At 39.6% G+C, this 25,988-nt stretch overlaps 1 protein-coding gene across 1 annotated transcript in view; it reads right to left on the reverse strand.

The window, feature by feature from the left end:
- LOC110168285 (MAM domain-containing glycosylphosphatidylinositol anchor protein 2) overlaps positions 1-25,988 on the reverse strand; it is a 488,675-nt gene that overhangs the window by 357,531 nt on the left and 105,156 nt on the right. The window contains 1 exon segment of the mRNA XM_055149295.1: positions 9,792-9,988. Coding sequence (XP_055005270.1) covers positions 9,792-9,988 — 197 coding nt within the window.

Here is a 25,988-nt window from a genome sequence, read left to right on the forward strand (position 1 = left end):
GAGAGAAAGGGGGAGAATATGAGAAAAGAGACACAGAGAGACAGACAGAGAGAAAAAGAGGGGATAGAGAGAGAAAGTGCGAGAGAATGTGAAGAGAGAGACAGACAGAAAGAGAGAGAGCGAGAGAGAAAGGAGAAGAGAGAGACAAAGAGACGAGGAACACTGCAAAAAAGACAGTTAAAGGTCCTGTACTTTCTTTCATTTCTTTTCAAACATTTGAGCTTTATGTCTCCTGTCCCAGTATAGACAGATTGTATGAGCAGCTCTTGACGTCAAAATAAGTCTGCTGTGTCCTCTCCACCTCAAATAAGAAAGTGTTTTATTGTCTGAGAACCAGGAAACGTGCTGTTAGCATGCTAGTTGTTGTTGATTGTAAATGGTCACGTTTTCATACAGCAATATTTTCCAACTTCAAGGCACTCAAATGCAGTTTAGATTGAGGAAGCACTCACCCATTCACACACACACTCAGACACTGGGGACGAGGTGGGTTAAGTGTGTTGCCCAAAGACACAGCGGCAGTGAAAAGCTCTCATCAACGTGATAAGACAAGTGAGGAATATCTTTGGACCAATAACTGAATTCTAACTGTCTTAATTATTCACAAAGATGAGTTTTTGAGCACTTTTCACAACTCTCGGAGACCAGTTTTGCCGTGACAGTAAAGCTAACAAAAACTGGCATGTTAACGCGTACTTCCTGATTATGGCACAATAAAACACTTCGATAAATAATTACATTCAGACACTCGACCTCGGAAGCTGCTTATACAATATTTCTGCACTGGGGCGAGACATATTTTGCTAAAGTGGGAAAAATTGCTACAAGGCTTTTAAGAAACGAGAGCGGAGTCGTGCTCTTGACCCGGCAGCCTTGATGTGGGTCAGCTCTGGACTAAATGAGGCCCGTTTAAACACATTGTGGCGGCCTGATGTGATGAGGCCCTTATATTAGGGGGTAGTATGGGCGCATTAGCAGAGTTTAGCTGGAGTTTAGCTGGATTTGTTTGGAGCGGGACAAAGAGGAAGCTAATCTGTGGGGCCAGGCTCCGCTCACATTTTCAAACCCATTTAAAGCTGTAATTGAGGGCAGAGTGAAGACAGGAGCGACAGGGGCGAGCGGCAGGGACAGTGCACTGCAAAAAAGTCATATCCTACTTTTGTTTGGATACATACAGAATATTTTGTTGATTTATTTTGAATATTAAATATGCTGTACCTGATTTTTGCTGTCTTAAAAATTAGAAAAACAGAATTAGTTCATTGGGAACAGTTTGCAGTGATCCAAAGTTATTCCTCACTTACAGTACCTTATACATTCTGAGCATCCTAATTACATTTTTCGGACTATAAGGCGCACTTAAAATCCTTTCATTTTCTCAAAAATCGTCAGTGCGCCTTATGTATTAAGTCGAGTTATGTTTACTGACCTTGAACTGATTTTATGTGGTACATAGCGCTCAAAAATCTGGCAAAATGTTTTAGTACGACTTTGGTAAACTACGAAGCCGCACCGCTTGATGGATTGTCGGAGCATTACAACTACCATAGTCAGGAGCCTCACAGAGTAAGTCCGAAAGAAGCTGACCACATCAGTGCACAAGGAGTGAGCTGTTTTTTTCAGCACTTATAGTTTATGCAAATTAGTCATGTGGTTTTAACTTTCGTTTCTGTAAAATGTAAACAAATGTGCGTAAAGCTGCATTAAACACATTATGACCATAGACTGTATAAAACAAGTGGACTAAGCGAGTGTGACGTCACCCACTGTGTTCAGCGCTGCTCAAATGAGGCTTGCAATGCTCACGAATACAGGAGCGAATCTGGAGCAAGGCTTAATGTTATGAATAGGATGTTTTTTTGATGGACAAAATATCAAAAAAAAAAAAAAAAATCAGGATCATGTAGGGCGTGATAATACGAACATTTTAAAACCAAAATGATGAGGCTCACAGCAGCAGATACAGAGAGAGGGGCAACAAGATCCTAATGTAAGTCAGAAGGAGCCGGAAGAACCTCCTGGCATTTATGTCCACTCATATACTGTCTACCATCTATGATTATTGCTCATTGTATATTTGAGTCCCCCTCATAGGAAAAAAAAAACAAAAACAAAAAAACTTATCTTATGACTTAATTATCCACCCACATTCAAATTCATAACACACATTCACTGAGACATGGAGGCAACACCAGGTGAATTACACCACGATGTGCTGATGGATCATGGAAGTCTGGGCTAAGTGATCAGTCTCAAGTGTCGTCTGTTTGTTTTGCTTAATGCACCTTATAATCTGGTGCACCTTATATAAGAAAATAGACGAGAGAATTCAACATTATTGATATTGTGCCTTATAGTCCAAAAAATATGGTATTCACTTGTTTTTATGCTATGATGGTAAATCTAACAACAAATAGCATGCTAACTACGCACTTCCTGATTATATAAAAACACTATAATTAGATGCAGACTGTACACAGCAGACTTATTTTGACCTCAAGAGCTGCTTATACAATATATCTGCTCTGGGGCAAGGCACATTTTGCTCAAATATATGGAATCAAATCAGGTACAAGCTCTTTTAAGTATTTTCCATTTGTTCTAAGACTCTCAGACAGAGAGAGGAGAAGTAATTCCCCTATAAGTTATGTTATTTATACGACACATTCAAAAGTAAAATCCACAGTTCATGAAACACCAGGTATTCGATGGTTTAGGTCTGGTTCAGTCCCATTTTAGTTTATTTATGGGGTGTGTCTATATCTAAAAAGCACTGCGAGTCTAAAATATTCACATTGATATTCTGAATGAGGTTTCATCAATCCTTTTCTTACAGTGGAGTAGGAAAAACGAGGAGTAGAGTTCTCTTTCTTGCAGAGAGAGAGGGAGAGACAGACCATAGCATTACATTAGCTCCTTCCCATCTCTCTCCATTTGAACAAACATCAATTCCACTTTTCTCTCTTCCACCTGTGAATTTACTTTAAGCCGTATTCCAGATCTGTTTTTCCTTTGCTCTGTTTTCAGTTCGGAAAAAATGTGAATCACTTTAAACTCCTGGGACTCCATGTATCAATCATTCATTCGTTTTTCAATATAAAACCAAAAATAAGAAAATGAATAAAACAGCTATTTTCATTATGTGTCTCCAAAACCAAAATGAAAAAAACAGATAATGATTTTTGTTTTTGTTTTTTTAATTTAAGTTTTTTATTTTGTGTTTAAGTGAATAAAAAAAACAAAAAAAAAAAACGGATAACGGTTATTTCCTGTTTCCGTGACTTTTGTGCCCCATACAGACTGAACCAGGACTTAAAACAAGACTTAAACCTGGTCTGGTCCCAGCCTCAGTCCTGGTCTCAGTCCCGGTCTGGTCCCGGTCTCAGTCTTGGTCTTAGTTCTGGTCTGGTCCTGGTTTCAATCCCAGTCTCAATCACGGCCTGGTTCTGGTCTAGTCCCGGCCTCAGTCCTCATCTCAGTCCCTGTCTGGTCCCAGTCTCAGTCCCGGTCACAATCACGGCCTGGTCCTGCTGTGGTCCCGGTCTCAGTCCTGGTCTCAGTCCCAGTCAGGTCCCGATCGCAGTCCCGGTCTCAGTTCTGGTCTAGTCTGGCTCTCAGGCCCGATCTTAGTCCTAGTTGTGGTCTGGTCTCGATCTCAGTCCCGGTCTCAGTCCTGGTCCTATTCCCGGTCTCAGTCCTGGTCTCAGTCCTGGTCTAGTCCCGGTCACAGTCCCGGTCTCAATCATGGCCTGGTCCCGGTCTGGTCCCAGTCTCGGTCCTCGTCACAGTCCCTGTCTGGTCTTGGTCTCAGTTCCGGCTTGATCCTGGTCTGTTCCCGGCCTCAGTCCTGGTCTCAGTCCTGGTCCTGTTCCCAGACTCAGTCCTGGACTCAGTTCTGGTCTGGTCTCCGTCTCAGGCCTGGTCTCAGTCCTGGTCTGGTCTCGGTCTCAGGCCTGGTCTCAGTCCTGGTCCTGGTCTGGTCCCGGTCTGGTTGGACCTGGTTCAGTCCGTAAACGGTGCTGAAGTCCAAAATCACAGTTTAAGTCACGACAAAGGGAAATGGCCATTATCAGTTTTTTATTTTTTTTCTCCATTATTCTTTCACACAGAATCGAAAACTGACAAAAACGTTATCCATTTTTCATTTTGGTTTTGGAGACAAATAATGAAGAAAATAGTTGTTTTTTTGTTTTCTTATTTTTGGTTTTATACTGAAAAACAAATGAATGAATGATACGCGGTTTATGCTCAATCAGGCTTTTGAGAGTCTGATGGATTCTGTCAAGACGTTTAATGCCATACTTTGGAACATTCCAGACAAAGCAAAAACATTTCCATAGAGACAAGCAGGCGGAATCAAATTAGCGCACCTTTAGAGGCAAATCCCTTCATCATACTGCAGACTTGCGGTCTCACATTTCAGTTTTAAAATCGAGGCTCTTGAGACATTTCAATGGCAAAAGGAGCAGATCTGTTTGTGGATAGTGGCGTGACGAGAACTTTAAAGCACTGACTCCAAACAGAGACACAACAGTGAATAAAAACACTAATATTATGGCTGGTGTCAGTGCGAAGCTCGTCACAGCTCATACACTTGTTTTGATGCGGAGTTTTAATTAAGGAGGGAGTTACTCTTCCTCAAGTGAGAAGGCGGCACAGGAAAGACTCGCTCTGTTTTTATCTGGAATTCATTGACAAAAGACGTTTACTTAACATAAAATATTCAGATTAATTTGATTTTTATAAGAAATATCCCCCAAAAATAAATCCACAAACAGCAGTGGTTTCTTAAATGGGGTTTGGGACCAAAAATTGTATAAAGAAGTGGACTAAAGCTACGTTCAGACTGCAGGTCACCTCTGTGTGACCTGATCTGATCTGTTAATGACAGTCTGAATGACACATGTACGATTTTTTCAAATGTGACCCAGGCCACTTGGTTATGTGCTCCTAAAACCAGTACATATCTATCAAATCTATATCAAACATATCTGATCTTTTGACATGTGACTTCAGTCTGAAGGGCCAGGTCACATTCATCCCACCTACACGTCAGACTCGGAGTCTAGTCAATGGAAATATTTGGGGGGATGGCTGTATTTAGACCAAATTGGAGGGGTCTTATTGGAACTGGGCGGTTTTTGAAATGATTGCCAAAGAAATGGCCGAGCACAGCAGACAGTCCTGGCTCCAGTGTCAACGAAAAATAAAGAGCCTGTGAACCAATTACAAGTTTGAGTCTTTAACTCAAACAAACAAACTGACCGTGGACGTGTAATCTGTCCATTTTAGGAAGAACTGGACCATATTTTGGGAGACAAGCTCAGTGTTTAGGCTACTTCCGTAAACACTAAGCACGCTCGCTGCATGTGACATCGGCATGACCTCCAATGGGTATGCAGGACATTTTTGGGGCATTTAAAGTTCACACTGGAGATCACATCTAGTGCCTCCACTCAATTTAATTTCTCTCCAGCGACTAGGTCTGGAATTGGAATCCACTAGACGGTTTGCAAAAACATCGGAAGTGCGAGTTTGGGCACCACCCAATCAGTAAAGAGTCATATATTCTGTGTTGGTAATGGTTCACAATATCTAGGATTTAAAGCCGGAACAAAGAGAATGTTTGATGAATTTTATCAAGGGGAAAAACGTTATTGCCCTTCTTCCTACGGGATTTGGAAAAAGCTAAATGTACCAGAGAGCCCCGTTATTGGTGCATTACATACGTCACGACCAAATAGCAGCGATTAGTTAAATGAAAAAAAGTACCCGCCTACAGTTGAGAGAATGAATTCTAACAGTACGATGTTTCTACGAAGTGAAACCGTCTGATGAATCAGGCTAATACAAGTCACATTTAATTGGAAATGAGAATGGTTGCGCAAAAAAATCAGATTTCAACAAAAAATCCGAATTGAGCCTTAAGCCCTGAAGTCTGAACATAGCCTAAGCCTGTGTGACATGCCCATAGTGTTTGTTTGGGGCCAAGATTTATATTAGGAATAGGAATTCATTAACGGACAAAACAGCAAAATAAAAACATCAGGATCATGTAGAACGGGTTAATATGAACATTCTGAGAGCAAAATGACGAGGCTCACAGCAGCAGATACAGAGAGAGGAGTGACAATTGGAAACAGAGACGAAGGAGCCGGGAGCGTCCCAATGCTCACAGTAGAATGGCTCCATTACTTAAACATGAACATCAGTCTAATGTTCTTAACAAACTTCCTGTTTATGGTTCAGATCGGACTCATGTGTCGCTGTATAAACCATCAGGGCACATTTTCTCAAAGTGTTGGAGGACTGAACACAGAAGGAGTTTACATGCTGACAGTGAGGTGGTAATAAAGAGATGCAGGGAGCCTCCAAATGTGCAAATGTGCTGTGGGGCAGGATTACAGAAGTGCACTACCATTCTGTACCCACGAACACAATCAAACTCAGTCATAACTTAGATGGGGTGACTAAAGCTGTACACAAAATACATCAAAAGTTACAAAAACAGTAAAACTACTTCAGATAATGTAATGGTTCATATTACATTTTCCACAAGACGACATGAGACACAAGAGAATGAGGCAAGACGGAGATTTTGACATTATTTAAAACAAATTATGTAGTTCAGTTCACAATTTTGGTGTCACAATTCTTTTGTAGTGTATCTGTACTTTACTGAAGTTAATTTTACAGCGGATACTTTTTACTTTTACTTCACTGCATCTGAGAACGTGTATCTTTACTTTCTACTCCACTACATTTTAGCTCTTAACTAAAAAGTTAAAAGTACTTTTTTTTTAAGTATTTAAGTATATCCTTTTCTTTTATGGTTTGAGACATGCTGAAATGGCCTGGGCTTTATTCTTACATTTAATTTGAGTTAACGTCTCAACTTTGAACAAACCAAATACACAAAATCAGCTAGAAAAATTAAATCAAGTGAATCACTTAAAATTTGTTAAATTTTAGAGTCTTCTTTTTTCCTTAAATTGCTCTAAAAATCTCTGCAAAATACTTTTATGTTTTACTCTTCAAGTATGTTTAAACAGACTTGGGGGTGGGATTAAATACATTTTCTTTTTCTTTTTTTTGTTGTTGTTGTGTTATTTCTGCTATGATTTCATTAATGTTATGTGTTCCATTGTAAAAGAATGTACATTTCTTAAATACATAAATCAGCTAATTCAGTTTCGTTAATACTTTTACTTACTGCGGGTTAACTATGCCCATTTATATATACAGTCTATAGTTATGAGTTTGCATATCCAGACTGATATCTCTCTGTGTTTTTTATGCAGAGTTATATCAGATTTATCACCTCTCCCTCCGTCGTGTTTCGAAACAGAACCAAACATGATCGTCCAATTAGATTTGTTTATTTTAGTGACGCGTGTGAAACAAAGGAGCTCATTGGTCGCGTAACATTTACAAACAAAATCACATTTCTCTCCCCTCAGATGAACAGAGTTTAGTGCATTCCGTCACTGATTCTGCAGAGAGGAGTGATGTTTTCAATTTTTTTCCCTTGTGAACAGCTATATTTCTTTTGATAGTGACAGCCAGTGCATGTCTTGATTGGCTAATCCACCTGTCAATCAGTCATAAAGTATTGAAGTATAAATCTGTATTTGGGATCCGAGGCAATGTTGGAAAACGAGCTGGAGTCACAGTAAGATTTGACATACATTTAAATAAATAAATAAACTACTAAAATCACTTCTTTTTCTTTTTTTTTTTTTATGTTCTGCCAGTTGAAATGTCTTATGAGAGAGTTCAGTTTGCAGTGGGGGCTCTGGGATGTTTGCAGGATGGAAATTATTTATTTTTTTTTTGCTTCAGAAAGTGGTGCCATTATTCAACACCAAAGACACCAATTTCTATCTTGTTTCTTTAATTGTTGTCAGTTAAAAGGACTTCAAAACATACGATGAATAAGGCAAATCTGTTTCTTTCAAAACCAGTGAGTCTTCATTGGAGTTATATAGGCCCCTGCGCTCCTTCTCAAATTAGAACATCAAACTCTAGAACATGAACTCAACCTACAGGCGAAGGGTCTTTGAGTTCCACTTCAAATAAGGTCAGAGAAGATTTGAAGTTATATTTTGATGCATTTATTTATTTTGAAGCCATAGCGTGTGTTGTTAGCGTGATGTTGTGATGAGTCAGAGATGGAGACGGTGAACGGGGGCTGTGAGTAATGCAGCTTTAATGAACTCGCCCTGAGCCTGCACTGCAAAACATGAAACCTACTTGGTCAAAAGTGAATTCAGGTATTTTCTACTGACTGTTAAAGCTTTTTGTTACATTTTTAATTTGATTTTTTTTTTAAGCTCAAGTTAGTTCTAGTAAAGGGTCCACCACCTGCTTGTCTCCATGTTATTTCTTTGCTTGGGATGTTCTGTATGCCACTAAACCTTTTTTTCTTGCTATTTTTTTTCAGTTTCAGGTGATTATATTGCCATATAATACCTTTCAGAAACAATTTTCACTGTGCATGATCTGACCTGTGACATGCACCATCCGCTTACAGTTCATTTAAAATCTCATGGTGCAACATTCCAGACAAAGCAATAATATTCACATGGAGAAAAAGTGGTGGACTCTCCACCAGAAGTTACACAGTGCACCTTTAACAGAACATAAGGAACATAGCCATGTCAAAAACTATCCTAATGCATGTAGCAGCATTAGGATAGTCTTAAACGGCAAATATTACGCTGTTTTCTGATCTATGTTATAATGTTTTCTCATCACAAACACACCTGGAGTTGTGTTTTGTTTCATTCACACAAGTTTAACACACAAACTCTAAATATTTAGGCTCAATTATTCTCTCTAACAGAAAACACTCTGTTCCACCTTGTGATGTCATGTGGTCATCAAGCGCAAACCTACACAAAAACTTTATCAATCATTTGTGCTCCGTTTGTGTTGCAGAAAGTTTCATTTGTACTGTTTTAGCTTAGTTTTTTAGTTTTTTATATATCTAAAATTTTTGTTTTAGTTTTTATATTTCTAAAATGATTATTTATTATTTCTTTATTTTGATGACATTTCCACTGAGCTGTTCAGCTCATTCCTCAAAACTAGTGAAGATAAATGATCTCAGGCTGTGGAAAAGTCTGTGTTATTACAGAAAATATGAATCAAAAGCAAGTTACTAAAGACTGACACAGACTTTTCCACAGCCTGAGAATGTTTATCTTCACTAGTTTTGCTGAGTTTTGCTAAATCCGCTGTCGTCAGCTGAGCGGAAATGATATCATATAATTTCCGCAAAATAATAATAAATAATTTTAAAAATATACTTGCAAAAATGAAAACTGTCACAGCATAAAACAGCAAAAAAAAACTACAACTGTTTTGTATCATGTTCTGCCTGTTTTGAGGGTATTTAACATTCTAGTGAAAGTGTATGGAGTTCAAAAACACAGTGGAGCACTTTATGTGTTACCACGTGACATCACAAGGTGGAAGAGTGTTTTCTGTTTGAGAGAAAGCCTAAATAAGCAGGGTGTGTGTGTTAAACATGTGAATGAAACAAAACACAACTCCAGGTCTGTTTATCATGAGGAAACAACATGTTAGATCAGAAAATAGTGGAATAGAAGCTCTTTAAGTAGTGTTTTATATATATATATATATATATATATATATATATATATATATATATATATATATATATATATATATATATATATATATATATATATATATATATATATATATATATATATATATATATATATATATAGTTTAGTAGTATACATTCTTAGCTGTTGTGTTACCTGTGTGAAGAAGGGCTCGTAGATCTCCACTCCTTTGTCGGACCCTTGGGTGAGCACCTCTCTGCCTCGGTGCCAGCTGTAGCGCACTGGGGGGTTGGAGTTGGCCACGCAGCGCAGAAAGACGGTGCGCTCGTAGTAGAACTGCTCCTTGGCCTCCCCGATGCTCTGGTGCACCGTCACTATGGGGTCGTCCAGGTCTGAGGGCACAACAGACAGGAGATATCAGTGTACATGCGTTTAAAGATCCATACTTTAAATGAGCGCTCATTAAAAACACATTAGGAGGCTGGACCGGCTCAATGTGCTAATGAGCTAATGGGTCAGGAGTCAGTCTTCTCATATCAGTACATTATAAACCTATTTTAAGTCCATTTTATTCCTTTTGTATGTCTTTTTTTTTTTTTTTTTTTTTGGCATCTTGTGTGATATTTAACTGTTTTTATATTAAAAAGGCCCATATTATAATTTTTTTTCTCATGACATGTAGATCTGTAGATGTGTTTTGTTTCACTCTCACATGTTTAACAGACCCTGCATATTTAGGCTGAGTTCTTCTGTCAAATAAAAAAACACTTTGTTCCACCTTGTGATGTCATGTGGTAATACAGGAAAGTGCTCCATTGTGTTTTTAAACTCCATACACCTTGACTAGAATCATTTGGAAGATTTCAGCTCTGGAATTGCCAATCTTTACTGAACCAAAGGTAAGAGGAGCTGTTAACTTGAAAACTACAGCTTCATGACATCACAAGGTGGAACAGAGTATTCAGAGCGTTAACAATGTAGAAAGACTAATAATAAAGGGTTACTCAAACATGTGTGAATGAAACAAAACACAACTCTGGGTATGTTTTTAGGAGGTAACAACATTATAACATGGCTTAACACTCACAAGAGTAAGTTTTGTGTAATATAGGACCTACAAAAGTATAATTCTGATTGGAGCAGGGTCGCCTCTCCATAGATCTGACCTGTAAGATGGTCTGGTGATTAGGGGAGTGCAAAAATATTGAAAAATCTATATACTGTATCATTATCATGTGATAATACAGTATCGATATTGTGGGCTGCTGTACCGATATATCCTAACTTGTATTTTTTGGTATATTTTATAAAATTATTTTCTTAGAGCTACAGTTTTGTTGTTTGTTCTGAGGAAGGAAATTTGTTTATGCAACATCTGACATTTTAACTGGTTTAATGATTAAAATGTTTGTGTTTCATATGAACTTTGCACAAGAAGTGATTTAACAAAGACTTTTAGTATTACAGCTGTGGTTTAGCCTTTATTTCTTATTGAACTATATTGAATTGGATTTGAAAATATATCATATTGAATCATATCGAATCGAAAACTCACTGTATCGAGATATATATCGTATCATAGCCTATGCATCGAGGTATGTATCGTATCATGGCTTATGCATCGAGATATGTATCATATCGTGACCTATGCATCGAGGTATGTATCATATCGTGACCTATGCATCGAGGTATGTATCGTATCATAGCCTATGCATCGAGGTATGTATCGTATAATGGCTTATGCATCGAGATATGTATCATATCGTGACCTATGCATCGAGATATGTATGTGACCTATGCATTGAGATATGTATCGTATCGTGACCTATGCATCGAGGTATGTATGTATCGTGGCCTATGCATCGAGGTATGTATCGTATCGTGGCCTATGCATTGAGATATGTATCGTATCGTGACCTATGCATCGAGATATGTATTAGTCTATGCATCGAGATATGTATCTATGCATCGAGTATATCGTATCGTACCTATGCATCGAGGTATGTATATCATGACCTATGCATCGAATATGTATAATATATCGAGGTATCGTATCTATATTATGTATCGATCGTGCCTATGCATCGAGGTAGTATCGTGGTATGTATTGATCGGGCCTATGCATCTATGTATGTATCGTTATCATTGAGATTGTATGTATCGTGACCTATGCGTATGTATGTATGCCTATGCATCATGAGCATCGTATAATATTGCCTATGCTGTATCGTGACCTATGATATGTATCGTATGTATGTATCGTATCGTGGCCTATGCATCGAGTATGTATCGTATAGTGACCTATGCATCGAGATATGTATCGTATTGTGACCTATGCATCGAGTATGTATCGTATCGTGCCTATGCATCGATATGTATCGTATCGTGACCTATGCATGATCTACTATGATCGTATGTATCCTATGCCTATGAATGTATCGTATCGTACCTATGCATCGAGGTATGTATCCTATGCATCGAGTATGTATCGTATCGTGTACCTATGCATCTGTATCGTGCTATGCATTGAGGTATGTATTGTATCGTGGCCTATGCATCGAGGTATGTATCGTATCGTGGCCTATGCATCGAGATATGTATAATATCGTGACCTATGCATCGAGGTATGTATCGTATCGTGACCTATGCATCGAGATATGTATAATATCGTGACCTATGCATCGAGATATGTATCGTATCGTGACCTATGCATCGAGGTATGTATTGTATCGTGGCCTATGCATTGAGATATGTATCGTATAGTGACCTATGCATCGAGGTATGTATCGTATCGTGGCCTATGCATCGAGGTATGTATCGTATCGTGGCCTATGCATCGAGATATGTATCGTATCGTGACCTATGCATCGAGGTATGTATCGTATCGTGGCCTATGCATCGAGATATGTATCGTATCGGCCTATGCATCGAGGTATGTATCGTATCGTGGCCTATGCATCGAGATATGTATGTATCGTATCGTGATCGAGTATGTATCGTATGTGCCTATGCATCGAGATATGTATCGTATCGTGACCTATGCATCGAGATATGTATCGTATCGTGGCCTATGCATCGAGGTATGTATGAGTGATCCATTCTCCGTCCATATTTATGCAATCACACCACAAACTCTGCTGAGTAAGTAGAGACAGCTTTCCTCCATTTGAGTTAAGTCACAGGTCCATCAAGATCCAAGAAACCCCACAATATTTGATGAGCAGATACAAAATCTTTATTCTTTACACATTTGCAGTCTTGCAGAAAGCTCAGCCAGAGAATGTGGTTACAGATCTGACCACAAGGGTCAAAAAGCTGCTGCCGATCAATAATAATTCTGCATAAGCCTCATATAATCCAGGTCTCTTATGAGGGTTTAAAATGCTTCCATAAGATACTACTCCATGTTTTAAATCCACTCACCAGAAAGAGAATCAACTTTGAAATTACACTATTTTCTGATCAGTGTAAATGTTGTTTTCCTCATTAAAAACAGACCTGGAGTTGTGTTTTGTTTCAGTTATACATGTTTAACACACAAATCCTGCATATTTAGACCTGGAATTGCCAATATCTACAAAACAAAATGTAAAAGGAGTTGAAAACTACCGCCTCATGACATCACAAGGTGGAACAGAGCATTTTGAGCTTTGGAGATGTAGAGTGTTTAATAATTTAGGATTACTCAAACACATGTGAACGAACAAAACACAACTCCAGGCCTTTTTTTGAGCAGGTAACAACATTCTAACGTGTCTTAAAACTCACGAGAATCAATTTTACATAACATAGGACCTTTAAAGATGGATTATGTGACTTTTCTGGTGTTATTACTTTGCCGAGGATTGCACAGTATGACATTATCTCATCAATCTTTTCCATAGATCTGACCTGTAGCCTGGTTCAGTTGCATCACCTGCTTGTTTCCATGATAGATAGCCTTAGTTTCATCATGTGGAACATTTTGGGCTTTGTGCAGTAACATCGCCAAGACAAGCAAATGACAACGCAAAGTTACATAGTGCAACATTAAGAAAAGAGAACCCTTATAACTTATTATACACTTTAAAGGTCCTAAATTGCACTAAATTGATTCCTGTGAGCTTTAACACATGTTCTAATGTAGTGTCCTCATCAAAAACAGACGTGGAGTTGTGTTTTGTTTCATTCACACATGTTTAAGTATTTCTGCATTATTAATTTGTCTACATCTACATCAGATTTTTGTCTAATCTGTAAATAAATATCCATCTATACCTAAAGCAGAGCTATTTATTGTTGAATCTAAGTGTGTTTCTGATAAGTACCTGTAAATTATAATCCTCTATTCAATTCAAAACTTCATTGCCTTTATTCTTTACACTGCACACATTTAAATGAGCAAATTTTAAACCCTTTTTTATCCAACATAAAAACCATGAAATATTCTTGCCATCATTGTTTTACTTTTAATATTACCGTATTTTCCGGGTTATAGGGCGCGCTCTTAAGCCTCCAACCCCATCAAAAAACGACTGCGCGTCCCACAATCCAGAGCGCCCTATACACGAATCCACTCGGGTGTCCCAGCACGACTTCAGTAAACTACAAAGCCGCACTGCCCGCAGAACACGCAAACACACACGGAGCAGACAGCGACCCTGCTGACGAAAAACAACCACACTCATCACTCCATGCGGACGAGGAACGGAACGGAAGAACGAACCGAAAAAGCGAGTGCAATGCGCCACTTCTAGACACAACTGAACAACTGAGTCACTGCGAACACGCCGACAATCCGTTGGTCCCAGACAGCACCCTCCCTACACGCCACAACTGAACTAGGGATGGGCAGTCGATAAAATTTTCTTAATCGATAGTCGGGAGAATTAACAAACAATTATTGATTCATCATTAACATTTTTATATTAAAATTATCATCATTATTATTACTATCTGCACTACTAATCTGCATAAAGAAATTCAACTTTTCGACATATAAACCATAACCACTATAAAGCCACATCAGCCTTTTTGACATTGTGTTTAATGCAGCTTTGCCAAGTCTCAAAGAAACAAAGCTTAAAACTGCATGGCTAACGTCTGTCGGACTAAAGGACACGACTCAGGTGAATACAGGTTAGTGTGACCATATTTGTGTTTGTCAAAACCAGGACACCGTACGGGGGGTGAGAGGTGGGGCCTCGTCATTGACATTGAGCTACTTTCACCTGGCAAAACTTTTTCATGTTTTCGGTGTCCTGGTGAGCTTTGAGGTCCCTGGTACCACCATTGGACACCGAAACATATGTACCTACTTTACACACTGTGCACATGGCCTCCCACTTGTTTCAACCGGAACAAAAAGCGGGGAATTTCTGGTACAAGTAATCGTTAAATGGGCATTTATGTTTCGGCATGTTGCAGACTGACCGACTGTTGGTGTCTGCTCGTTCCTTCTGAGTTGCAGAGAGCTACGAGAGATGCTCAATTTAATGGCCCAATGAAAGATCATGAAAACCCGGACATTTGCATCACTTTATAAAAAAAAAAAAAAAAAAAAAAAAACCCGGACGGCCAGGACAGGACGTGGAAAACAGACAAGTCCGGGGAAAAATGAACGTTTGGTCACACTACGCTACGCACAGCAACCAACATTCGGTTTGTCGATTAAAAATGAACATAATCAATGAAATTCTTAATGATCAATTATCGATTAATCGACTAATCATGCCCATCCCTAAAATGAACAAAACGGAGAGTCACCGTGAAAGCGTCAAACAAAGTCCCACTGACCCATCCAACTGTTGTGTTTCGTTTAAAGTTCGGTGCGGTTTATTTGTGAAAAAAGTTTGAAAATAGACCATTTAATGACAGTACATTTTATAATCCAAAGTGCCTAATAGTGTGGAAAATATGGTACATTGAGCTTTCACAACATATTCAACCACACAGACACTCACAAATATCTTCAACATGTAATGAAATAAAGACACACTGTCCACTGAGCTACACCTGCTCTGAATGTTGTCTTTTCAATAAATGTAGGTCTTCTCAAATAAAGTTCGATAGCTTTCGTCAACAAAAATAATATGTCTTTGACCAGTAAAGATTAAATGCAACCAAAAATAGCCTGAGTGCCTTCTGCGGTATTTGCTATTGTCAAATGTTTATCCAAAGTTCTTTAACCCTGGCTCGATTACAGTTTTGTTAAAAATGTGTGAATGAAACAAAACACAACTCCAGGTCTGTTTGTGATGGAGAAACAACATTATAACATAACACAGAGCAGAAAACAGCATACTATGGGCTCTTTAAATAAGCAGGAAGAGTCAGAAAGCTTGTGGCCGAGGTGGTTGTATGTTGGTTGCACAGAGGTCATGTTAAGAGGCAGAGAGAAGAAGCACAACTGGAGTGGAAACCCAAGGACACATGGTCAATGACATGTTGCTGTTCACCGAATCAGGAAAAACAAGTTCCAAGGAGTCTCGGATACACAGAAAAGAATAATACTACGATTGAAAACAGCACTTTTTTTCTCTCCTCATCCATCTCTCATATATACTGCAGTTCTGCGCCCAATCTTTCCCATATATATCAGCCAAATGTGTCTTGCCTCTGTGCAGATATTGTTAAAGGAGCTTGTGAGTGTAGGATGAGAGATGGCTGTGTGCTGGGTAAGATATTGAGACAACACAAGAAACTATTAGGTACAGTAGTTGCCACCTTTGAAACAGTACATTCATATGGAAAAGACCAGTTTGAAATGAAGAAAAGAAAAAGATGGGTGCCTTGCTCATCGACACAATGACAGTATGGTAAATAGTTATATTTTATATAGCAGTTTCCATGTACAAGGCAGTCAAAACGCTTTACATTAAGGAACCCCGTGATGTATACACACACACACACACACACACACATTCACACCATACACCAGTGTGAGCAGACTGATTAAATGCCTTGCCCAAGGACACAATGACAGCATTCATCTGTAGGAGCTGGGATCATATCACCAACCTGCCGCCCTGACCCATCTGACCGTTTAACCAGAACTAGTGACGTTTAGTGTTGCTTTATTGTGTTACCATGGAAACCAATGTATTATTATGTTTATGTCAAGAGCAGGATTGGAACCACCAACCTTCAGATCAGTGGATACTAGAGGTGTAGAAAAATATCCAAATATCAATATATCATATTGTTTAATGTGATGATATAGTATCCATATCATGGGCTGATGCATCGATATATCGTGAAGAGTATTTTTTGGTATATTTTACAAAAACATTTTGTTACAGCTACAGTTTTGTTGTTTGTTTAGAGCAGACATGTCAAACTCAGGCCCGGGGGCCCAATTTGGCCCTCAATATAATTAAATTTGGCCCACGAGATCATATCAAATTAGTATTAGAGCTGTGTGTTGGCTACAGATAGACTATAGAGACATGATTTAAAATTATGTTTTTATTTTATATTATGTTTGTTCTAGATTTAGTGTTTAAGCAAAACTATTGTTAAAAATGTATTTTAATAAGAAAATGTATCTCAAAAGAAGAGAAAACATGCAGATGTTGTTGAATTTTTTCAATAAATATTTAGTTTGGCCCATGACTTAGTCCCAGTTTGTCTGTGTATTTGAGTTTGACACTCCTGGTTCAGAGGAAGGAAACTCTTTTATGCAACACATTTAACATTTTCACTTTTTTTGATGATTAAAATGGGTGTTTTTCAATTGAACAAAATAGTTTAACAAAGACTTTTAGTATCACAGCCATGATTTAGACTTATTTTTATTGAACTGTATCAAATCACTTAGAAGTATATAGTATCAAATGGAAAGTGCACTGTATCGAGAGATGTATCGTATCGTGGCCTGTGTATCGAGGTATGTGTCATATAAACAACTTCTTAATGACACCCAGCCCTAGTGGACACTGTCAGTCGCCCCATTAATACAGCCAATTTTACACAAGTTGCTCTCCATTAGAAATCTCAGATAAATATCCCTAAATCTCTTGGACGTCCACCATTTTTTTGTGTTTTTATTTTATTTTGTGTTTTTATTTGTAACACACTTTCCCTGCTGCAGATCTGAGCTACTTTACTATCTGTGTGTGATTTGGCAAAACTGCTCTAGAATCGATTAAAGGATTCAAAGTTAATCATTTTATCGCGTAAAGCCGCCGTTAGCATGCTAATACCACCCTTTATAAGATTGTGTCCATTAGCTTAGCGGGGTTAGCTTAGCGGGGTTAGCTTAGCGGGAAGGGGTGTAGCGCTGTGGAGCTTTCATCTCCGCCTTTTGATGTGATTTTTTTTTTTTTTTTTTAACATGAGAAAAAGTCATTTAAAGGGAGATAATAAGTTTGAAGTGGAGGCCTGACCTCTGGGTGAAGGGGAAGTGATGGAGGGGTAATAAAGAAGCTTAAGTGAAAAGAAAGAGATGGAAAGATGAGGGGAAAGAGAGATAAAGTGCTACATAAGAGGTGGATAGGCAGAGGAGAGGACACACTTTTTTATTTTATTGTTATTTTTCTTACTCTACCAGGCAAACCATCTCATTCAATGTTTATTTTATTTTACTTTACTTTACTTAATTTTATCTTATTTCATTTCATTTTATTTTATTTTATTTTTATAATTATTTTATATTTATTTTATTTTTTTTTATTTATTTTTATTTTATTTTTTTTATTTTATTTTATTTTATTTTATTTATATTTATATTTATTTATTTCTATTATTTTACTACTTTCTCCATTTTAGATACAGACCCTCGGAACAAAGGGTGGCTATGTTTGAAAAATGCGAGGAAGGGATTTGAAGAAGAGGGAAAGAGTGGTGAGAGGTTGGAGGAGAGGAGAGAGAGAGAGAGAGAGAGAGGGAGAGTATTGCACAAACGCAGCACTGTTAAAGCCAGATGCCCTGCCCTACTCTGCTCTGGATTTACTCAGGCTCAGGGACGAATCACACTCCTCTGACGAGATGAGAGGAGGAGAGGGAGAAAAAGACGGAGAGAGGGAGCTATGGAGGGAGAGCTGGAGGGGGAGAGAGAAAGAGGAGAAGGAGGGAGGAAGAGAGAGAGAGAGAGAGAGAGGGGAAGAGAAGTGAAGGAGAGAGAGAGAGAGGTGAAGGAGAGAGGGAGGGAGAGATAAAGGAGAAGGAGGGAGAAAGGGAGAGAGAGAGAGGGAGGTAGAAAGGGAGCTATGGAGAGAGGGGGAGAGAGAAAAAGGAGAAGGAGGGAGGTAGAGAGAGAGGGTGAGAGGTGAAGGAGGGAGAAAGGGCGAGAGAAAGCGAGGGAGGGTGGGAGAGAGAGGTGGGGGTGGAGAAAGGGAGCTATGGAGGGGGAGAGAGAAAAAGGAGAAGGAGGGAAGTAGAGAGGGAGGGAGGGAGAGAGGGGAGAAGGAGGGATGGAGGAAGAAAGAGAAGAAGGGAGTGAGGCAAAATAGGGACAGAGGGAGAGAGAAAGAAAGGAAGGAGAGGAGAGAGAGGGAGGGGGAGCGAGAGAGAAGGAGGGAGGGAGGGAGAGAAAGTGAAGAAGGGAGAGAGAGAGAAAGGGAGGGAGAGGAAGAAAGAGGGAGGGAGAAAGGGCGCTATGAAGGAAGGAGAGGGAGAGGGAGAGAGGCGAAGGGGGGAGAGAGAAAGAGAGGGAGGGAAAGAGAGATGGAGGAGGTTGAGGAAGGACAGAAAGAGAGGGAGGGAGACACAGAGGAAGGGAGACAGAGAGGGAGAGATGGAGGTAGAGAGGGAGTGATACACAGAGGGAGGGAGAGATGGAGGTAGAGGTGGAGGTAGAAAGGGAGGGAGGGAGGGAGGTAAAGAGATAATGCTGATTCGTCACTTCCCTTAAAGACATGTTCTGCCCCACAGCCTCTTAATCACAATGTAGTTGCGGTCAATACTTCATCCAGGAGCCATTACACAATCTCAGGTGGAGCAGGACCTGTGTGTGTGTGTGTGTGTGTGTGTGGGGGGGGGACTGTCGCCACGGAAACACACTCATTTACACTGCAAAGACGAATATATAACATAAAAAGCACAACCGTAAACCCAGAAAATAGTGCCCGTGTTTCCTCATTACTCTTCCTTGGCCGTGACATACAGTCGTCCTGCTCCATAATCATCATGTATTTACATAATTACACTTGAGTACCGCGCTATTTCTGTCCTAATGCCACGCTATTACTGGGAAATAACCTAAAATAGCCTGTTATAAATTTCAATCTTGAAAGCAGTTAGTATGATTGGAAGAAGTCTGATGAATTCAATTTAGCAAGTCCATATTTTGTATTTGTCTGTTTGTATATTTAATGTTTACTTGTACATATACATTTATATAGTTTATTTGACACCAGTCTCTTAAAGTCTGATTTAGAATGTATTATTACCACTTGTATTTTTACTCTTTATTATTATATTTATTGCGATGTATGAGCTACTATGTCCAAGTCATTTCCCTTGTGGGTCAATAAAGTTTCAACTCTCAATTCAAGCCATGGTTATTTATTTATTTATTATAGTGAAGAGTTATGTTAAAGATAAAGCTTTTCTGGTGGATGTTACCTTTTCTGGTCTGATTTTAGCATTCATCAAAATGTTCCACAATAGTATGAAACTTTTCTATCTCCAAGGTTCCCATTCTTTTTCACTGACAAAATTTCAGAACTTTTCCATAACTTTTTCATGATCTAAAGTGAATTTTCCTTGACTTTATGGCACTTTACATGTGTAGAATTGATCAGACTTTTAGGGTTAAATATGAAATGTTAACCCTTTCCACTCACCTTACGGCAGGAGTGTCCAAACTATTTTCATCAAGGGTCACATCACTAAACACAGATGAAGCAGAGGGTTGATCGAGGCCATAGACTGGAGCTCAATACAGTGAATAACTGAAATATGTACATGTTTAACACGTTAGAATGAGGCGTCAGTCTTTATTCATGCTAAGATCCTCAAAACCACACACTAAATATTACATATTAGCTTTGTCAAGGTAGATTTTCAAAAAAAAAATTGCAATAAAAAGTAAATTTTTCATTGATGCAAGGTCATTTGGGCCAATTCTCCTAGACGCCTGAGGGCCAAGAAAAGTGTGTCTGAGGACCGCATTTGGCCATAGTTCGGACACGCCTGCCTTATGTTTTGGTATAGTTTTTTAACATTCAAAATCCTGTCAGTGCATTTATTGTCGTCTCTTTTAAATCAAAGGTGCAGACGTTCAGAAATAATCATTATAGCCTCATGAACTTAACAGAACGCTGGAGTTGCATGAAAGAGATACTAAATGCCATGACTTTTCCAAAACGTTCATTGAATTTGCAAAACTTCCATGACTTTTCCAGGATTTCCATGACCGTGGAAACCCTGTATTTCCATGAAGACAAGGCACGGTACTGGTCAAATCTGTGGAGAGGCGCCTCCGAGAGTTTTGAGTAATAACAATTTTAAAGTATCTCTGATTTAATAAATGCAAGATGGATAGGTTTAATGCTATACTGTGGAACATTACAGGTGACAGACCCTCTCAGAAAAGTTCCACAGTGCAGCTTTAAACCAGCCAATTTACTTCTATTTCTACTGATCTATTTGAAAACAATGACTTCATGACATCACAAGAGCATTTTGAGCTTTGGAGATGTAGACAGACTAATAAGAAAGTGTTACTCAAACATGCGTGAATGAAACAAACACAACTCCAGGTCTGTTTTTGAAGAGGTAACAACATTAGAACATGGTTTAAAGCTCACAAGAGTCCGTTCTGTTTACTATAGCACCTAGAGTCACACGCTTAAGGGACGGAGACTTCGGATAAATATGGAAATATGGAAATGCAGGAGCAGGATTCAAATGTGATGAATTCCAAACAGATTTCCTCCTCCTCTGTCATTAGTCTTCCTCATGAGGCGGTGCACGAAGGCCCGAGCACTTTATCAAAATCTCATCTGTGATTTTAAATGTGGAAATCAGCAAATCACAAGACTGCAATCACCAAGGAGGTACAATGCAGGTTTATTAGGCCTATTCTGAAAATCCGATTGTGAGCACAGAGCCGAGATAGATTTGATATTTGCTACATTATGCTTATTATGACTTATTCCAGTCGGTGTATTTGAGCTGTATTTGACACTAGAGCTATTAAGTTTGTCTTTTATCATGCAGGTTTATCTGACACAGGAAATTCAGGTCTTATTTTTCTCAAATAATTACACATAAAAACGGGACTGGGGGTGGGGATAGGCTCAGAGGCAGAACATGCAAGGTTACTCAAACATGCACGGATCACTAAAGCTACGTTTATTTGATCACGTCTGAACAGAAGATGCAAAAGTGTCGTCGCGTCTTCACTTTTTATTCCGTCGAGCGTTTTCAGGAGGAAATCTGTGTGCATACGGTGACGCAAAAGTGTGTGGAATTTGACTGGGTATGTTTGTACTTAAAGCTACAAGGGCGTCTTTGGACATACGGAAGTTTTCACGCCACACATTTTCATCAGCTGCTCCTTCCACAAAGTTGTCCCACCATCGACTGGTTCTCCAGGTCTCGTCCACGAACTGGTGCATCCAGAATTTGACAGAGGTGATTGCAGATCCTTCTCTGTTCACTAATGATGAAGTGTGATTGGATAATTGGTGAAATGGGCGGTGTGATGGGTGGTGACATGGGTGGTGAAAAGTCACGTGGCGTAGGGGAAAACCTGGGTTGGATCTGGACAACCGGATTGAATTTTACCCTGGTTATAAGTATCTCTGCAGATTCTGTATATTTGTTGGGAGCCTCCTGTAAGTTTGAAGGTCCGACGCATGAAAATGATGCATGTTTGTTTTTGTGTACTGTATGTATGTGACGTAAACGTGTATTGCGAGAGTTTTGCGTCTGGGGCAGTGTAGACGGAAAACGCTACAGCAGAGCGTATTCAACTTTTCCACTCTGGAGGGTGGTTTCAGATTTTTGCATTTCTAAGCCCCAAAAACGCCATCACTGTCTAAACCGTGGGCCAAATGCGGCCCTGAGACAAATTTTTCTTGGTCCTCAGGCTTCCAGGTGAATTGGCCCAAATCTTGCATCGAATAAAAATGTACTTTATACTGCAAGATTTCTGAAATTCTACCTTGATAAAGCTAATATTTAATATTTAGGTCGTGGTTTTAAGCATCTTACCATGAATAAAGACTGACGGCTCATTCTAACGTGTTAAACATGCACACATTTCAATTCTTCACTGTACAGAGCACCAGTCCATGGCCCTGGATCGGCCCTCTGCTTCCTCTGTGTTTAGAGATGTGGCCCTTGAGGAAAAAAGTTTACACACCCTTGGTCTAAACAAAAGGCACTTCTGATAAAATATTTTGTATCATTTTTACTCGCGCGTTCTCGTGTAAACAAGACTAGAGCTTTTGTAGTCTTATGGGGGGCTCTACATGCATGTCAACAGCCGAATGTTCAGTAGTCGCCATGGTGACCCAACGCACACATGAGCAAACCCTGACAAAACATTTGAAGATAGTCTCAGTAGTATCAGCTCAATAAAAAATACAAATAGATCTTACACATTTCAGGTTTTGGTCCTGCTTAGGTGTTTTTCAGTTTCCAACAAAAAGCGAGGGACTTATTTAACAGCACAAATCTCTTTATGGTCAGATTGTGTTAAAACAAAGCTCAGATTAAAGTCTAACCTGACTCACAGAGCTTCAGACAGAGCAAAATATACTCCAAAATCTCTCCACTGTGCTATAGATTCCCGTTGGTTTGAACTGTAATAAAAGGTTTCAGTAGTTTTGTGTTCATTTCAGTGTGTTTTTCTGTTTGTACACGCAGAGCAGCTTGTTCAGTGTTTGTAGATGGACCTCTGTAATGCTGTAATGCCACATCCAGGTGTTTTCTCTTTCTTCTCTCTCTCTCTGTGTGTCTGTGCAGTACATTAAATGCAGGAGCGATTGTTTGAAGTGATAATGAACCACCTCTTTCCTCTCTCTCTCCCGCTCTCTCTGTTCATCCCGACTGCACAGTTTGTCTATTTGTCCAACTAATGTTTTTTTCTAAAGCTCTAAGCTACACCGCACCAGCCAGGATTATCAATATCACAGGTTTAGGTTTGTGATTTCAAACACGTCTCCCTATCTCTTTCTATCTTTCCTTTCTCTCTCTCGCTCTCTTTAACCCTTTTAATCTACGCTTCTATGTACGCACACAATGTAAACAAAGAAAGTAAAGAAAGCCCAAACAAACTAAAGGAAAAAAAAAAAGACTCACCTATCTATTCTTCTGTCAGTCTGTCTATCTGTCTTTTTTCTCCCCCTCACACTCTTCTCTCCATTCCCCATTTTGTTTTCCCTCTCTCCATCCTTCTTTCTTAAGGTTTAGGTTGTTGTTCCCATAGTAAAATGTGTCCTCTGCATTTGACCCATCCTTCAGTGCTGCTTGGGTCAAACAGTCAGGAGCAGTGGGTTACATCTAGGGTTGTCCCGATCCGATCACGTGATCGGAAATCGGTGCCGATCACGTGACTGAGGACTCGATCTGGACTCGGACGTTATATGCTGATCGGGTATTGGTACAAATAATATACGTATATAACACACAGGACACACAGCACTACGCTGGGACTTTAGGGCCGTGCTGTACTCGGGCTTCTGTGGCCTGTATTCACACCTGCTGAGAGCGTCGTCGCACGTGCGCATGTTGCTCTGCGGAGCTGCCACTTTTGGCGGAGAGGGTCTGTCCAGTGGCATGGAGTGTCTACTGAGCAGTGGGACTGATGTTGCGGCGCTCTGCTGTTTTTGGTGACTAACCTAAATGTTTGTTGTAAAGCACATGCTTCCATGTAATATCAAATATACAAACTGTCGATTGTGCAGAGTCTAGTCTAGGGTCTGATCTGATTCTGGTCTGGATCCTGTTTTGTCCAGTTCATTAATTTTCTAAGTTACACATTCCAAAACCAGACAGTGAAAAGTGGTTAGAAAAGTTAATAAAATTAAAGTTTTGGAAATTTGATTTTTCACACTTAAGTTCAGCCCAAATATTACACATGAAATCAATACAATCTAATCCCCCACACATCCTGGATCTTATTCTTTGCTTTTAGTTCATTTTATAATATTTTAGCAGCAGGCCCCCACGGCCCCGGGAAGCGGTGAGGTCCTGGCGGGAGGAGCTGTAAAACATGCCTTCAGCCGGTCACGGAGCAGTGCTTCAGAGGAACCGAGGGCCAGTGACACTCAGGGAGACATGGAGAGGCCCTCGAGGGGATCCTCCAGCATCAAGCGGTCATCCCTTGTTTTATAATATGTCAAACAGTCAAGTGTGAGTGTGTGTGTGTGAGTGTGTGTTGATTTTGTTGTTTGAATTTATGTATAATACTGTCTGCCCTACTGTGTCTGTCTTTTGTTGTATCTGTGTTTTGTTGTTGTGAGGACCCCTCGAAAATGAGGCGGCAAGACATCTCAAGGGGCTTATCCTCCAAATAAATAAATTCTAAATCCTTTCCCGCTGATCTGAATCCCCTGGGCGGACTGCGTGGACTCCAATCGTTTACCTCTTAACGGTTTCACGTCCTCTTGAACTCTCTCTTCAAAGTTCTTTTCAACGTTCCCTTACTTGTACGGTACCTGTCCACTTTCGATCTCGTGCTGTATTTAGCCTTAGATGGAGTTAACCACCAAAAATTAACGAGTAACATAAAAAGTTTGTTTCCATAAAGGGTAACTACGTAAAGTAAGGGATGACTTTTTTAAAAGGAAGTAACGAGTAATGAGCAAACATAACTTTTTTAAACGAACTTTGAGAGTTTTGCATATGTTCATCCAACGTTTTACTAAAATGGTAAATAAACTAACCTCATCATCCTAACCTTTATCTTTACCTTTATCTCTTTCCTCCTCCTTTCTCTCCTCATCACTTCCCTTCACTTATCTCTTCACCCCTTTTTCAGTCTTCTCTCCCTCTCTCCCCCCTTTCTCTCTTTCCTCCCCTCTCCTCCCTGCTCTTCCTATCACGGAGAGAGCTTTCCCTCCTGGTTCTGGTTGGCTGCGTTCTGGGGCTCTGAAGCCGAGGTTAGCGCGCTGGAGCAGTTAGTTGAACGCGTTCAGATTTGGCGCTGTGAACATCTAAACCCGCAATTACAAACGCTAACAGCTCCAGAGCACGACGGAAGCTACACGTCCAACCGAGCGTGACTTCACCTGATAACTGCACTAAACCGAACAACTAACAAACCCCTATGCCGCGGAGAAGAAAGAGTTAAGAAGAAGAGACGGATCTGTCAAAAATCGCTGTTTGAATTATGGATCATGAAATTTGAGCAAACTGCAAAGGCTGTAGCTATTTCAGGTTTGCCCGGTGAGCTCAGGATGATTTCTCTGTGTATTTTTTATATAGATGGACAGCAAAGAAAAATCCAATTCTGTC

This window comes from Boleophthalmus pectinirostris, unplaced genomic scaffold (genome assembly GCF_026225935.1).
Source record: "Boleophthalmus pectinirostris isolate CB_2022bp ecotype Guang Dong unplaced genomic scaffold, ASM2622593v1 HiC_scaffold_13, whole genome shotgun sequence".
NCBI classification, from domain to species: Eukaryota; Metazoa; Chordata; class Actinopteri; order Gobiiformes; family Gobiidae; genus Boleophthalmus; species Boleophthalmus pectinirostris.